The following is a 17,388-nucleotide window of genomic DNA, read 5'->3' as shown; positions in this document are numbered from 1 at the left end:
GGAGCACAATTTCTAGTGCATTCCAAGAGTGCCTCAGAGCATCATGAGTGCCCTGAGCCAGGACCCTGACGAGTTGGAGATGTGACCCAGACAGACCCTCCTGAGGCTTTTCCATGGACAGATTTATAAAGGGGGAGGGGGAGGTCAGAGAAAGGAGTTTTTCTCTATCACAAATACTAACCTTGACTGCACATCTAGTGACTGCTCTGCTCAGTCTGTCTCTCACCATGGCAGGAAATCAATCGTTAGAGACCTGGGTGGGAATGCTGATGGCTGTCTGGTGTGGCACAAGAGCTGGGGCCAGGAGACAGAATGCTGACTGTCCTCAGCAGCAGTTGACGTAGGAGTCTGTGCTTCAGGACCGCTCTCTGACTCAGTTTTCCCGTCTGTGAAAGAAGGTCATTGAGAGCACAGGATGGAGAAACGAGGAAGGGGTGAGAGAGTCCGGTGCAGAAGAGGATGTGCAAAGCACCGTTATAGTGGGGCGTCCACTTTAGCAGGGAGTGCCTGCCATTGCTGGGTGATTACCGAGAAATCAGAGCCAATTGTAAACTAAATGAGCTGCTTGTAGCCAAAGGTCTTAGTCAGTTTGGGCTGCTATAACAGAATATCATAGGCTGGGGTCTTGGGGTGGGGGGAGCTTAAACAACAAACATATATTTCTCACAGTTCTGGAGGCTGGAAGGTCCAAGATCAAGGTGCTGGCAGATTTGGTGTGGGGTGAGGGCCCTGCTCCTGGCTTGTAGATAGACGGCTGCCTTCTCGCTGTGTCCTCACACAGTGGAGAGAGAGAGGAAGCAAGGTCCCTGGTGTCTCTTCTTATAAGGGCACTAATCCCAGCATGGGGACTCCACCCTCATGACCTCATCTAAACCTCACTATCTCCCAAAGGCCCCATCGGCAAATAATACTGCATTGGGATTAGGAACTTCAGAGAGACAAACGTGCAGTCCAAACACCAAATAATCTCAAGCGCAACAGTTTTTTTTTTGCTGCGTCACCGTGTACTTAGTAAGCGAGGTGAACGCACCTTATTATGCTGGATACAATGTTGTGCAGAGTCTTAAAAAGTCAGAGTGCCAAGACTTGTAACTCTTCAAGCTGGGTCGTGGCAGAGGAAGGAGACCTGTGTTAGGAAATGGGAAGGGAACTGGGGGCGGGGACTTCACAGTGAATGGCAGGGGGCTCCCCGTAATTGGCCAGCTCTCCCCATAGTTGTCCTGCTCCTGAGCTTTTAGGCTCCCAGGTTCTCTGACAGAGACACCCCCTCCTAACTGCTAGGTGAGCCGTTGTGGAACTGGGCGAGGGGCCATGAACTCCACCTCCCCCACCCCATCCTCCAGAGGGTCCCTGCCTCGTGGGGTTTGTCGGGTAGAGCTCTTGTATCCTATGCCTGCATCTGCCCTTTGTGCCCACAGCTCCGCCAACTGGAAATGCAGCTGGAGCAAGAATATGAGGAGAAGCAGATGGTCCTCCATGAGAAGCAGGACTTAGAAGGCTTGATCGGAACCCTCTGCGATCAGGTAAGAGGGAGACACCAGCAGGCATTTGGGAAGCGCATTCCCTGCCTCTGGGGGCCCTGTTAGAGAGCTGATTCGTGGGGAGACCATCTGGAGGGGTCTTAGGACCAGCCCAGGTAGACCTTTCAGCTGGCCTCCACCTGCTCCTCCCAGGCGCCTTCTTCTCCACCAATTCTGTCTCTGCCCTCACTCACTGCCTCTTCAGAGGGGGCCTTCCGTGGGGGGGAGTCTTCACACAGCAGGGTTCTTGGAAGGACCCTTGAGAGTAAAGAGAGCGGGCCCAGCCACACATGACAGACGAGGTCGCCTTGCCTTCAGCCGCTGTCGGGGTGAGAGTATAGACAGCCTTTGCTTTGACAGGGTGACTGTGAATGGCTGCTGTGGTCAGAGCTGGCCTCGTGAGAATAAACTTTTGCTGAAGGCAGAGTCAGGCCAGTGACGCTTTAGACCCTTAGCTGGGCCACTTCTGTCTCCTTGGCTTTGCGTGATCTAATGAACTGCTCTGAGCTGCTGGAGAGCAGAGCCTTGTGGGGTTTTGCCGTCGTCGCCGTAGACCAGGGTTGTCAGCTGCAGCACTGCAGACGTTTTGAGCTGCATCATTCTTTGTTGTTGGCGGCCGGGGTTGGGGCGGGGTGCTGGGGGGAGGTGGCGCTGTCTCATTGTAGGCTGTTGAGCAGCATCCCTGGCCTCCACCTCCTAAATGCCAGAAGCATCTCCCTCAGTTGTAACAATCAGCAGTGTCTACGGACGTTACCACATGTTCCTCCAGGACACAATCAACCTCCCTCTTTACAGGAACCACTGCTGTGAAGGAAGCAGCCAGCAGCGCCCAGAGCCAGCACCCGGTATCAGAGTTGGGGGGAATAGCTCCTCCATGAAACCCCGACGTTGGAGAGGAGTGCTGGTGGCTTCCATGGTTTCTTTTTAAATATCATAGGAGTGTTTTTTAATGTATCTGCTTAACTTGTGTTCATTATCTTTTAATTAGTAACAATCTTGCTGTCAATAACCTTCCCACAGTCATTCCTCTTGTTCACAGAGGAATGTGGGCCCCCTCCAAATGGTCATCCAGGGCAGCCAGGCTTCGAACAAATAGGTGCTCACTATGTTTTGTTTTGTTTTTTTAAATTGAGTAAATGAGTGAATTCTAGAGCGGGACCCCTACAGCCGTGAGAGTGAGAGTCGGAAGCTGAGGACATCAGTGGGAGAACTGCATGATCTTCCTTCTTCGGGTTTTCTGGATTTTCAGCCAAGCAAACTGGGGCCAGAGTGCAGAGCCACTGAGGCTCCTCTCCCTTTGGCATCAGCACGAGAGAGAACACCCCAGGATTTGATTCTAGAATGATACTTGGAAAGTATCATTGGATAGAAAGGTTGCCTTCTATCCAGCATGGTCTGTTTAAGAAAACAAAGGAATTAATCCAGTAAAGAAAGGTTTTTATAAATATTGCTAACATTTTAAGTTTCACATGCAAGGAGAAGGTAACTTTAAGTGAATGAGAAGCTAATTTTGTGTGAGTCACCAAGCTGGAGCCTTTGAATAGCGTCACATTGGGTACTTCTAAATGTTTTAGGAAGACATTTGCCAAACACACGGGGAGTAGAACAGACAGTGTCATTGATGCTTGTGCGCCAGGAGGATGGGGTTCACATAAATTAACATTTTGCCGCATCAGATTCAGATGTTTTTAAGGAAGCAAAGCACTTCAAAAACAGTTGGTGGCCCCTTGGTTTCTGTTCCTCATCTCCCATCCCTTTATCCTTCCGTCTTTTCGTCCTTCACTCCCAGAGGGGACCGTCCTCCTGAGGTTGGAGGCTTTGATTCCCCTGCGTGTGTATTTGAACTTTAACTGTACACAGTACGTGCGATTCTGCCTTTACTTCCACTGCTCCCCTTCTGCACTCTGGTTTTGCTGTTTTTGAGATTCCTCCATGATAATACGTGTAGCTCTAATCTGTTCTTTTCTAACTGCTACACAGTATCCATTTTCTCTAATCCTACTCTTCTGTTGGATGTTTAGCTGTTTCCATTCTAGGACGCAGAGCTACAGCGCATATTCTTATACATGTCTCCCTGTGCACGTGGGAAAGAGATCCTCCAGGGCATGGATCTAGAAGAGGAATTGCTGGCTGTTAGGAATGTACCATTTTGGAATTATTAGATGTTGCCCAGATTGTTCCTCAAAGTGATTGTGGCGGTTTACATTGTCACCAGCAGTTTTTTCTTTGCTACCACACATCCTCCCCCGACACGTGGCACTGTCAGACATTTAAAGATCTTTACCTGTTACTGAGTGTTAAGTTGTACTGCTTGTCCCTCCTGACTAGTGAAGTTGTGCATTTTTCACGTTTATTATGGTTTTCTCTTATGTGCGTTGCCTGTTTATAGTGTTTTGTCTTCGCCTTTCTTTTCTATTCATTATTCACGATCCTTATCCAAGATGCTAATCCACTTTTGGTTGTATATTGTGCAAATATCTCCTACTCTATGGATAATCGTTTCACTTTGTTTATAATGTTTTTTACTTAATAAAAAGTGTTTTTTATATAGTCATATTCATCAGTTATGGTTGATTCTTTTAAGATTTCTTTCCTTAACAGAGTTCATAAAGATATTTCACCATATTTCTGAAAATTTCTAAAGTTTTGAGGATTTTTAGGCCTTTAACCCACCTGGATTTTATTTTATTTTTTAATTAATTTATTTTTTTTTTGGCTGCGTTGGGTCTTCGTTGCTGTGCGCAGGCTTTCACTAGTTGTGGCCAGCGGGGGCTACTTTTCGTTGTGGTGCACGGGCTTCTCATTGTGGTGGCTTCTCTTGTTGCGGAGCATGGACTCCAGGCACACGGGCTCTAGAGTGCAGGCTCAGTAGTTGTGGCGCATGGGCTTAGTTGCTCTGCATCATGTGGGATCTTCCTGGACCAGGGCTCGAACCCATGTGCCCTGCACTGGCAGGCGGACCCCCAACCACTGTGCCACCAAGGAAGTCTCACCTAGATTTTATTTTGGTATGTGTGAGGTAGGAATCTATATTTTCCCGATATAGACCACCTTTGTTTTATTTCGTGAGTAATTTTTTCTACAATTTCCATATATGTATGGCTGTGTTTTGGGGCTGCCCATTTTGTTTAATTGGTTTATTCTTCAGTTCCTGCACCATGTGGTCTTATTGGCTGGGTTTGATAACTTGTAAACAGCTTATCTTTCTCATCTCTAAAATTGTCTTATCTATTTTCGATCCTTTAATCTTCTTATTGAGATTCCATAACAAAGCCTGGTGGGGATTTTCAAATGCATTGGTTTGTAAGTTAGTTGGGAACAAGTGACATATTTTTTTAGTATTGAAGTATTGCAATCAGGAGCATGCTGTGTTTCTTCATGTATCTATGGCTTTCATAAATATATTTTATTTTTATTATAAATTAATACCTTATAATAATAAATATTTATTTTATTGTATATTTTATTATTTTTTTCCATATAAGTCTTGAGCTTTTCTGTTAGATTTACTTCTAGGAATCTTGTAGTTTCTGTGCCTCTCATAAATAGAATATTTTTGTATACTTCTATTAATTATAGTGGTACATGGGGATATACTTTGCTTATAATTGTGTTATAGTATTCTCTTATATATTTTGAGGTTATTTTTTTAGGTGCATTTAAGTTTATTATTGTTTTATTTCCTTGGCACATTGTACATTGTTCTTTTCTAATTGTCGTATGGTGTCCCTTTTTTCTCTGTGAATTATTTTTGCCTTATTTTATTTTGTGCGATTTCTTTTAGTTTGCCCGCAAGACCTTTTTTATCTCTTTGTTTTTAACCTTTCTCTGTGTGTATGTCCCTTAAACAGATGGATACTTTTTAATGCAATATTTTAGTCTCTTACTTTTCATTGGAGAATTTAGTTCATTTACATTTATATAATGACTGATATATTTGAAATTATTTCTATTCTTTTGTGTTTAGTTTTATTGCCCCCTTTCTTTGCTTCTTCCTTTATTCCTTTCCTGCTTTGGGGTAGATTGATAATGTCTTCTATGATCTCTTTTGTTCTATTAGATACTATCAGTTCCTTCATATAAATGAAACAAGTGAGGCTCAAAAGGTAAAGCACATTGCCCAAGATCATATAGGTTGTTAGTGGCCTATGTGAATTCGAAGTGAGGTCTATCAATATATTATTTGAAAACCTGTATTTTTTAAAATTAAATCTAACACCATGCTGCTTAAAAAGTGGTTAAGGTTTAGTTAACTAGAATTATCCTTTTCTGGACCATCTTTTTTCCTAATGTTATCAGGCAATCCAGATCTGCCATTAATTCGCTGTGCAAGCTTTAGCTACATAATGTTCTCTCTTTAAGCCTCAATTTCCCCATCTGTAAAGTGGCTTGATTACCCCTAATAACATTTTTAGATCATTTGTTAAAAGTGCTTAGAGAGTTCTTTGATGACAGACATTGAACAACTGCCCCAGACAATTTACCCTTAATGATAAATGGTGAAACAACCCAGGTTGGAACAGTTTCCCACAACAACACTAAACATCATCTGGTTTTATTGGTTAATTATTCACTAGCTTTATCTAAATTTGAATCTTTGTGCTGCAAAATGTAAACTTGCAGAATGACATTTATTTCCCATTAACCTAATGAGTTTTGGGTTTGTTTTTTTTTCCCCTCCTCTTGCGTAGCAATTTATTATGAAGGGGAGGGTGACTTGGTCTGAGGTTTTGTTGTGAATTTGTTTGCAGTGATCCCTCTGGAAAGGAGGTGGTGCCAGCATTTTCAGGGTCTTTCTGGCAGCAAGGATGGGGTCATCCTGAATGTCCCTGATGCTGACCTGCCCCACACTTAGGATGTGTGCAGAGCACGAGCAGATACAAAAATGAGGAAGGTGCAAAAGCACGTTGCTTGAGTGTAATCATGGCAAAGAATCTGGGCTCTCGAGTTAAGATGTCCCGGCTCACATTTCACCAGGCACTCTGGTACAGTGGTTAGAGACTTGAATTCTACTACTGAGCTGCCTGGGTTCCAGTCCCTGGGTAGCCACTTAGGAGCAGTGTGGCCTTGAGCTGATCACTTACCCTCTCTGTTTTATCGGTTGTGCCTCCATTTCCCTATGACAGTACATACTGAAGAGCTCCACACAGCTCACAAGACGTGAGCTGGCCCCAGGGAACTTCTTTCATTCTGTGACTTGCCCCATCCCTGTGTTTTATACCCTCATGCTAATCACCCAGAACCGCATATTCAGGATGGTTTCTCAGCTGTGTCCCTTCCTGCACCTCACCTAACTAGCTCCTGCTTACTTGAGACTGTGTCTGGTCCCATCCCCGCCTTGGCTGGGATGCTCCTCTGTGCCTTCATAACACCCTTTTTTTTTTTTTTTAATTGAAGAGCAAAACTTAACCTCTTTTATTGTATATTTTACTAAAATTACCTCTTTGCAGTCAGAAAAGTTGGGTTCATATCCTAACTCTGCCACTTATGATTAGCTGTGTGATCTTGGGCAAACTGCTTCACTTTTGTAAGCCTCAGTTTCATCATCCATAAAATGGGAATCGTAATACTTCACACCCCATAGATTCACCGTGCGGACTCCATGTGTTCATACCCGTAAAGCATTTAGAACAGTGTCTGACACTTAGCAAACCCAAAGTGTAAGCTATTACTATTTTAATAAAGGCAATAATAATAATGGCATTTTAAAGAGACTACCACAGGAGTAAAATGCAGTAATATGTGACAAAGGGCCTGGCACCATGCCCAGTCCTCAGCTCCTCAGCTCAGGAGGAGATATATGCACACACACAACACCTCAGCATTTTAAACTTAACAAAGCAATAAATCTGAGAACTAAGAGGCTATATTCTAAGAACCAACTCATTTTTCAAAGAATTCAGAACTGGCAGTAGAATAATAACACAAAGTCTACAGGAATACATTCCAGGTCATCAGACAGTACTCATAATCATTTATATTTGTAAAGCATTTGACAGCATACAAAGTACTTTTCGATCCATTATCACATCTGATCCTTGTCTTATCTCAATATGGAGGTTAGAGATTTTTTTTTTTTTCTTTTTTTACCTCTTCCTTTATAGACGAGGAAACTCAGGTTCTGAGAGGTGGCATGACTCAGCCTCAGTCCCACCACCAGCAAGTGGTGAGCCAGGGTTTCAAGCCTGGGCCACCTCATTCTAAATCCCAAGTTCTTTCTAGAATATTCCAGGGTATTCTGAGCATCCAGGAATTGGTCGCACTTGGTGTGGAGGCACAGATGTCCAGGGGTGTAGAAACTGGGTTCCATGGATGACACACCTGCACCCCATTTTCTTGAAAACTCCCCATCTGACGAGCGGTGCCATGTTCCTTCCTCGGGTCTCCTGCAGAGAAAGGGGCTGTTAGTTTCTTTCAGAGACATTAACCCCAATGCTTTTGAAGTAGGTGTTCTGTTTCTAGGGGAGACCATGGGCTGTCAGGGTTTCATCGGGCCCCTACCTGATTCTGCACCTCCCTTGGTTTGTCTCAGCCTGTACTGTTGGCCACTGGGAGTTGTTAACGAATCAAATTCGCCCTCCCCGTGCCAAGTCCAGGCTGCGGCTTCTTCAGGAGCCACGTGACTACTGTCTTGGAGGACAGGATCCTGGGGGAGGGACCTCTGGGCAAGGTTCCTCTGCAGAAGATGGCCTGTCTTTATACTAGCAAAAGAGACCTGCTCAAGGGACAGAAAAGCTTGGTTTAGACCTTCAAAAGCAGCACAGGTATTTCTAATACCATTTACTGATGTGTAACATACATGCAGGGAAGCACACCTTATCCCACCTGTACTGCTCATTGAATTTGCATCAGCTCTTAAAGCCGGCACCCAGATTAACACCACAAACAAGCCCCCACTCCTGTATTACCCAGTCACTGCCCCTCCAGGGTAACTGCTGTCCTGACTTCCGTCAGCAGAGGGCCTCGCCTGACATGTAAGCTCTTGCAAGGTGATGGCTGTGGTACAGATTATGAGACAGAATAACTTTGCGTCCTTACAGGCTGTGATAACAGTCATGAGAGCGGCTCAGATTTGTTGTGCCTTTACTACGAGTCATGCTGTGGGCTAAGCACCTGTTTAATTTCCACAGCAGCCCGGTGTGGTTGCTGCCTTTTTTTTTTTTTTTTAACATCTTTATTAGAGTATAATTGCTTTACAATGGTGTGTTAGTTTCTGCTTTATAACAAAGTGAATCAGTTATACATATACATATGTTCCCATATCTCTTCCCTCTTGTGTCTCCCTCCCTCCCACCCTCCCTATCCCACCACTCTAGGTGGTCACAAAGCACCGAGCTGATCTCCCTGTGCTATGTGGCTGCTTCCCACTAGCTATCTATTTTACGTTTGGTAGTGTATGTATGTCCATGCCACTCTCTCGCTTTGTCACAGCTTACCCTTCCCCCTCCCTGTATCCTCAAGTCCGTTCTCCAGTAGGTCTGTGTCCTTATTCCTGTCTTACCCCTAGGTTCTTCATGACTTTTTTTTTTTCTTAAATTCCATGTATATGTGTTAGCATACGGTATTTGTTTTTCTCCCTCTGGCTTACTTCATTCTGTATGACAGACTCCAGGTCCATCCACCTCACTACAAATAACTCAATTTCGTTTCTTTTTATGGCTGACTAATGTTCCATTGTATAGATGTGCCACATCTTCTTTATCCATTCACCTGTTGATGGACACTTAGGTTGCTTCCATGTCCTGGCTACTGTAAATAGAGCTGCAATGAACATTGTGATACATGACTCTTTTTGAATTATGGTTTTCTCAGGGTATATGCCCAGTAGTGGGATTGCTGGGTCGTATGGTAGTTCTATTTTTAGTTTTTTGGGGAACCTCCATACTGTTCTCCATAGCGGCTGTATCAATTTACATTCCCACCAACAGTGCAAGAGGGTTCCCTTTTCTCCACACCCTCTTCAGCATTTATGGTTTGTAGATTTTTTTGATGATGGCCATTCTGACCGGTGTGAGATGATATCTCATTGTAGTTTTGATTTGCATTTCTCTAATGATTAATGATGTTGAGCATTCTTTCATGTGTTTGTTGGCAATCTGTATATCTTCTTTGGAGAAATGTCTATTTAGCTCTTCTGCCCATTTTTGGACTGGGTTGTTTTTTTGATATTGAGCTGTATGAGCTGCTTATAAATTTTGGAGATTAATCCTTTGTCAGTTGCTTCATTTGCAAATATTTTCTCCCATTCTGAGGGTTGTCTTTTGGTCTGGTTTATGGTTTCCTTTGCTGTGCAAAAGCTTTTACGTTTCATTAGGTTCCATTTGTTTATTTTTGTTTTTATTTCCATTTCTCTAGAAGGTGGGTCAAAAAGGATCTTGCTGTGATTTATGTCATAGAGTGTTCTGCCTATGTTTTCCTCTAAGAGTTTGATACTGTCTGGCCTTACGTTTAGGTCTCTAATCCGTTGTGAGTTTATTGTTGTGTGTGGTGTTAGGGAGTGTTCTAGTTTCATTCTTTTACATGTAGCTGTCCAGTTTTCCCAGCACCGCTTATTGAAGAGGCTGTCTCTGCTCCACTGTATATTCTTGCCTCCTTTGTCAGAGATAATGCTGCCATTCTTGTTTTGCCAATGAGGAGGCTGAGGCTTGGGGAGGAGAAAGGTCTTGTCCAAGGTCACACAGTGTGAGTGGTGGAGGCACGATTTGAACTCAGGGAGCCAGGTTCCAGAGGACTTGGACCCTGGCCACTACTTTGTCACCTTAGCTCACGAGAGCCTTCCCTTGGCTTCCAGATCGGCCATCGGGACTTTGATGTGGAGAAGCGTCTTCGGAGGGACCTCAGAAGGACTCATGCACTATTGTCAGACGTGCAGCTCCTGCTGGGGACCATGGAGGACAGCAAGACGTCAGTCAGCAAGGAGGAGCTGGAGAAAGTGCAAAGCCAGGTGGGTGTCACGGGGTCCTCTCAGAACCCCATGGGGGGGATGCTGCGGCCAGCAGGGGGAGAATGGTTCTCCCACCCAGATGGGCGTGGCCACAGCCCGGATGTCTGACTTTCACAGACCTGCGGGGAGGTGGAGGGCATTGCGGGGCTGGATGGGTCACATGGATATGGTAGATGAGGAAGGGGGTTTATAAATGACTTAGGAGTCCTGTTCCCTTCTTTAGGGCTGCGGCAGAGTGAGTCTGAGTCCTTGGGCAGATCAGGGCCCTGGGGCAGAATGGCTGCGTGCAGCATGCCCGCGTGCCTGTGTGCGTGCCCGCGTGCCTGTGTGCGTGCGTGTGCACGTGGTGACCAGCGGGGCTGGATGTGAAACAGATGGTGCAGATCCTGCATGAGGATCAGCATCTCCATTGACGAGAGGTGACTCACCCAGAGTCCCACAGCTAGAGGGTGGCAGAGTCGGGATTCAAACCCAGGTTCTCAGGCCCCACCATCCCTGGCTGCCTCAGAGAAGAACGGGAGGCGGATGAGAGGTGAGGCCAGGAGGGAGCTGAGCACCTCAGGAGACATGATGGGCTCAGACTGTCCCGGTTTAGTGCTAAAAGTCCCATGTCCCGGGCAAGCCCTCAGCCCCTGGGACACCAGGACAGTTGGTCACTCATTTCATGGCCATGTCAGAACATTAGAATCACTTGTACTTGAATGTGTCCCCTCCCTCAGTCCTCGTGGTACCCCTGGGGGAGAGCAAATGATATTGTGCCCATTTAACAGATGGGAAAGTTCTGTCCACAGGTGGGAAGCAATGCACCCAAGGTAACACAGCAGGTAGGTGGCAGGGTTGGGATTCAAATCCAGGGCTCGTGATTCTAACTGCAGAATCTGGGAGCTCTTTTGCCTCACCCTGCGTCTTCCTGTCTGTCTGACCGACCAGGTGGATGGAGGACCCTGAGCCTCCTCTGTCAGGCAGTCAGGATGTCTGAGCACTCAGCCACCACTCAGGCATCTTGGGTTCATGCGGCCCCCTTGGCAGGAGGCCCTGTATTCTGCCTGTCTTTCATCAAAATATTCCTGATGCCATCCAAGTCTCCCTCTCTCCGTAGGTGAACGTTCTTGAAAAGGAACCACAGTGGTTTTTTTTTGTTCCTCTTTTCATTTTTCTTTTTTTATTATTCATGAGAAATCTCCCTCTGCAGGGTTAAAATGTGTGTTCTTGGAAAATAGTGGTATTTAGTGAAGGCGCCTTGAGCTGAATCAAAGAGCTTCATTCTTTTGAAAGTCCTTCTTCCCCATCTCTGCATCCAGTTCCTATCAAAGAGAATTCACAGCCTTGGCTTTCTGTTGCTGTTGTCATGGAAATTGTTATAAGGATGGGATCGTGTGGACCAGAGGTCAGGGTACAGTTGCTTTGGCTCCCAGCACACGTGTCCCGCCTGCCAGAGTCAGAGCTAATCAAATAAAGTAGCGATGACATTGGGCATTGCTGTCTCTCCTCTCCCATGTTCGGTATTTGTCCTTTACCTGAAGCCTCCAGGGACAGAGGCAGGAAGAGCAGACGGGAGGGGGGAAGGGAGAGGGAGCTAACTTTGCTGCCGGCTGTGTCTTCATTGCTGGGTATGGTGCTGGACTATTCCATTCATTCCTTCCTTCAGTATTTATGCAGCATCTACTGAGTGTCAGGTGATGTGCTAGGTCTAAGTATATTACGGTTAGTAAGACAGGCATGGTCCTCTCCCTTTGAAACCGACATCTGCTGGAAAAGAGGACAAGCAAACAATGTTACAAATAAACAGAAATATCCCACACCTTAATTCAGGTAGTAAAGGAAATAAGTGGGGTTATTATAAATAATAAAGGGAATAGGGAATTGCAAGGGGTCTCATTTAGCTTGGGTGATCAGCTAAACTCCCCTGGGAGAAGGAGAAGCAGGCAGAGACCAGAACGTGCGGGGCCTGGGAGGTTTGGATTTTATTCCCGGGGGTGATGAGAAGCCGTCGGGACGTTTTGAGCAGAGCGTGACATAATCGGATTCAGAGGATCACTCCTCTGTGTGGGGAAGGGATTGAGGAGGGATGAGTGCATGCCATTAGGAGGCTAGAGTACCTCTCTAGGCTGGAGGAGAGGGTCTCCTGGGTTAAATGGTTGTGGGGATGGTGAGAGGAGGCAAAGTGGGGGCTGGTTTGGAGCTGACAGGACTGGTAGGTGGTCGGTGTGGCGGCTGGAAGTGCATTACTTAGATCGTCCTCACCAGAACCCTAGGAGGTGGCTATTGCTATTTTTGACCCATTTTACTAATAAGGAAACAGGCTCTGAGAGGATGAGTAATTTACCCAACAGCACACAGCAGCGTATGTCTTAATGCCGCCAGCGCTGACAGTTCTGTACCCACGATGTTAACATTTTTCAACCACCTACTGTGTATCAGGCTTTTCCTTGGAATTTTCGGGATCCCCAAACTTGGCTGCACATCCGATAACTTAAGTACCATTTAAAAATCACAGATTTACAGGCCCCCCTCCTCGTTTTTTCTTCAAATTGAGACCCAGGATCTACATTTTTTTTTTAATTAATTAATTTAATTTTGGCTGCATTGGGTCTTCATGGCTGCGTGTGGGCTTTCTCTAGTTGTGGCGAGCGGGGGCTATTCTTCGTTGCGGTGCACGGGCTTCTCATTGCGGTGGCTTCTCTTGTTGCGGAGCGCAGGTTTCAGTAGTTGTGGCACATGGGCTCCGTAGTTGCAGCTTGCAGGCTCTAGAGCACAGGCTCAGTAGCTGTAGTGCACGGGCTTAGTTGCTCCGCAGCATGTGGGATCTTCCCAGACCAGGGCTTGAACCCGTGTTCCCTGCATCGGCAGGCGAATTCTTAACCACTGCACCACCAGGGAAACCCCAGGACCTACATTTTCAACAGTCACATGAGGGGATTCCAGTGCTGGTCTTAGGACCACCATCTGGGAATCATGGGCCTCGTTTACCCCTCAAAACACACTTTCAAGTTCCATGGCATAGGCCCATTTTGCAGATGAGAAAACTGATGGTGAGGTTATATTAGTATGACAGAGCCTAGTTCAACCAGTTTTACAATTCATTAAATATTGAATCAGGAGAACTGGATCCTGCACTTGCTAATGTCGTGACCTTCGCCGTGTGACAGGACCTCTGTGAGCCCTTGTCCCGAAGCGGAGCATCGTCATCGCCTCGTGTCCCAGGCGCCTGTGGGGGTCGGGGGCGATGAGGTCTAGCCCCCGAAGGCTTGAGAAGCTTGAACACCCTCTGCAGCCTCTACAGCTCGCTAACCATGGTGCCGGGTAACCTAGAGAAAGGTTTTCTCTCTGAGGGCAAAGATGAGGGAATGCGTTTGAAAGCACCTGTTAGTGAACTGTGTGCGTTCAGCAGATCCTGATAAGGTGTCCACTCGGGACAAATTCGAGGCCAGGCTGCGGGGATAAGGAAGAACCCTTCCCGAGAGGGGCTCCCAGTCTAGGCAAGAGTCCGACCTAGGAGCAGACTGCGGCCAGCAGGGTGATGAGATCTTTCCTGGCGGAATGTTGGGGTTTAGGTGAAGGGGATGCCCTTGATTTAGCTGTGGGAGAGGAGCTGGTGGCTTCAGCTGTCTGCTTAAAGGTGGGAACGAATGGCTGGCTGGGTGAGACGCACATGGGCGTTGTGGGAGGGAGCACCAGGGCGGGGGCGGGAGGAGACAGGGAGCATCTAACGCTTGGCCCAGTGTGGCTGGTGTGCAGCGTTCCCCGAGGAAGGGCAGGGAGGGTAATGTCGGTCAGCGAGGCTAGAGTCAGCTCGTGAATGGTTTAGTGAGCCCAACTAAGGAGTTTGGGTTTTATCCCAAAGGTGATAGGGAGCCATAGAGAGCTACAGAGCAGGGAAGGGCACGGTCAGAAGTGCTTGTAAAAAAAACGGCAGGGGCTCCCCTGGTGGCGCAGTGGTTGAGAGTCCGCCTGCCGATGCAGGGGACACGGGTCCGTGCCCCGGTCCGGGAAGATCCCACATGCTGCGGAGCGGCTGGGCCCGTGAGCCATGGCCGCCGAGCCTGCGCATCCGGAGCCTGTGCTCCGCAACGGGTGTACCGCAAAACAAACCAAAAAAGCCAGCAGGATTCTAGGCCCAACTGAAGCAGTGATGTGTGGCATGCCGGGCTCAACCAGAGGCATGGGAGGGTCCCCCTAGGCAGAGCATCTCCCAGAGCCCTTGCCTTCCTCCCGAGTGGACAGGCATTCCCCTCTGCCCGTTGCCCCACCGTCTAGAATCCCGACAAGATTATTTGGCTCTTTCTGCCCAGTTTCCCTCCATTGGGAGACTTGGCTCCGTCTCAGCTAACACCTGAGGCTAAAGACTGTGGGATAAAACATGGAAGACTCCTGGAGGAAAGACACACACCTTGTGAGTTCAGATCCTGCCTCTGCTACTTAATTAGTTGTATGATTCTGAGCAAGTCATCCTGCCTTTCAGAGGCTCCTTTTTCTTACCTAAAAAAAAAGAACCTGATATTCCCAGCTATTGGGCTGGTATAAAGAACCCTAGGCCCTGGATTCAAAGGAATTCTCTAAATTGAAAACTACAAGACAATGATTTTTAAATGTAGAGCTGCCCACTGGCCCCTGCGTCCCACCCCCCGGAGTCAGCTGGTGGAAGACTTTGGATCCTGGGCCCAGGATTTCACAAGACCTCGTGGACAGGTAGACGAGGCCACGTGTGGGGTGGGTCTAATGACACCTGTTCTTCAGGAGCAAGTACTAATTAATTCCCGTGGAATGCTTCCACTGGAAACAGACTAATCTGGAGACAGAAGCAGTTCCAACAACCAAGATATATCATTGAGATAATCGCTGTGCATAAATAACATCTGTGAGCCGCAGATGCCGGCACCTGGCTCCGAGGAGAAAGTGGAAGGTAGTGTCTGCTCCCGGGCAGTGACGGCTTTTTGTTTAAATTTGATTCACGCCTTGACCTTTGCCTCCTCCCGAAAGGAACTATTTGCTTTTTTTGTTTTGTTTTGTTAAATGGAGAAGAGTTTGCACTGAGCTCTTCAGTTGTTTACTTAATTCACGCCAGGGGGCCGTGTTCCCCCCTTCCTCCTGAGGACAAAGCTGTTGCTGAGTCTCAGCCATTGTTCCCCCTAAAGAGCTCTGGAATCTAGCCCCTCCTCGCTTCTCCCCTCTTATCACACACCACCTGCATCTCTCATTTGGAATTCTCTCAGGTCTGCTGGCCTCGGTCTTGTCCGAGCAATCTTTCTGCCCCCTGATCTTTGGAGAGAGCTTTTTAAAATATAAATACAATCATGGTTCTTTGCATTCAGGATCCACCAGCGGCTCCCCATTGCCCTCAGAGCACAGTCCACGTGCCTCAACATGACCTTTAAAGATGCACAGTCCAGCTCCTACCTTCCCGTCACCTCTGACCAGCAGCTTAGACCGTCTTGGGGTCCCCACACCAAGCCATGCCTTCTGCCGGACACTCGCTTCTCCCACTGAACCTCTTTGCCTGACGGGCATCTAGTCATCCTCCGAACTTGGGTTTGGGCCTCGTCTCTAGGAGCCATCTCTGACCTCCAGGGTCTGGGGGAGGGGCCCAGCTCCTTTCTCTCACGAGCTCCTGGGCTTCCCCCAGGACAGTCCAGATCATTCTGTCACAGTTACCTCTTTGCTTGAGCCACAGAAAGGTCAGAAGAGATTGAGGTGGGACCGGAACCCGCAGAGTCTGACTTCAACCCCTGGCAGTATGATAACCAGCACCCCGAACTACCAGTTTACCTCCTGTTGGCCTGCTGCCCACTCTGGGCTCTCCCAGCCCGTCTCGAGGCCCCAGTGTTCCTGTAGGCCCCTCCACTGGGGGATTCCAGCTCGGCTTCCGTGTCCCTCAGGTGGGCCGTTAGGCCCGGTGCACATTCCGCACAGTGAACCCCCAGTGGTCCCTGCTAGCGCACAGACGACTGAGGATCACCAGTGCCCTTAATCAGGACGGTGGTCACCAGGTGTCGCCCGCGCTTCCACGAGACGTTGAAGGTAACCAGCAAGCTCTGGGAGGACGACCCTGACAGGAGGCTTCCGTGTGAGCGAGCGCTTAGGGAACACTTCTCTCCAGCCCGGAACCACAGAACAGGTGGCCTGGATGTTTTATTTGAAGAGACTTTTCTAACAAAAGATTGTGTTGGAGTGAATTGATTCAATATTACATAACCTCCTGTCAGAGGAGATAAAGTCCAAATTGTAATCGGTTAAAAACATGCTTATCAGGAGCCTGTTCACCCCACAAACACTGACTCTTCCAAGGCTGTGATGAATGATGTGGGGAAAGGCTGCTTTCGTTGCAGACGGGGAGCACCGTCTATGCGTCTCTCCCAGAGGGCCTGGTACCATTTTAGCTATGGAGTGCCAGGCCCCCAGAGCAGCCCGGCCACCCACCAGGGTAGTCATAACCACGGGAACATGGATGGCAAGCATCCGTGGCCTACACCGTGCCCGGCACAGGGCCAAGCACTTAGAGGTCATGACCGAATTTGATGCCCCCAGCCCACTTGAATGCAGTGAGCTCCATGAGTAGAGGGGCCTTTCCTCTCTGGGGCCAGAGTGCAGAAGCGTGTCTGCACACAGCAGTGCTCTGTGCGCGAATAGGGCCCCACGGGCTGGGGTGAGTCTCCCTAGGAGGCAGCTGGTATTAGGCCCATTTTATGTGGGAGGAAGCTCAGCGTGTGAGAATCCTGCCCAAAGTCACAGAGTTTGGGGGGCAACTGGGATGTATTTTAAATAATGTGCTTTGAAAGAATTTCAAATTTACCAAAAAATGACAAAAATAATTCAAAGGACTCCTTTGGATCCTTCACCTAGAGCCCTCACTTTTTAACATTTTGCCACATTTGCTTTATCATTTTCTCACTAAATCACATTCTCTGAATTAGTTGAAAACAAGTT

The 17,388-nt window shown here is 47.6% G+C and overlaps 1 protein-coding gene across 5 annotated transcripts in view; it reads left to right on the top strand.

Moving 5' to 3' along the window:
* Positions 1-17,388, top strand: part of MYO18B (myosin XVIIIB) — a 238,668-nt gene that overhangs the window by 142,564 nt on the left and 78,716 nt on the right. For all 5 annotated transcript variants that reach the window (XR_004345504.1, XM_032603528.1, XM_032603530.1 and 2 more), the window contains exons 33-34: positions 1,419-1,523; positions 10,312-10,464. Coding sequence is in view for 4 of the 5 variants with exons in the window: in XM_032603528.1 (XP_032459419.1) it covers positions 1,419-1,523; positions 10,312-10,464 (258 nt within the window). In the remaining variant the exon portion in view is untranslated. The remainder of the gene's footprint in view (positions 1-1,418; positions 1,524-10,311; positions 10,465-17,388) is intronic.

The sequence above is a fragment of the Phocoena sinus genome, chromosome 14 (genome assembly GCF_008692025.1).
Source record: "Phocoena sinus isolate mPhoSin1 chromosome 14, mPhoSin1.pri, whole genome shotgun sequence".
Taxonomy (NCBI): domain Eukaryota; kingdom Metazoa; phylum Chordata; class Mammalia; order Artiodactyla; family Phocoenidae; genus Phocoena; species Phocoena sinus.
The sequence above is the reverse complement of the archived record's forward strand: the minus strand, read 5'-3'. Positions and strand labels throughout refer to the sequence as shown.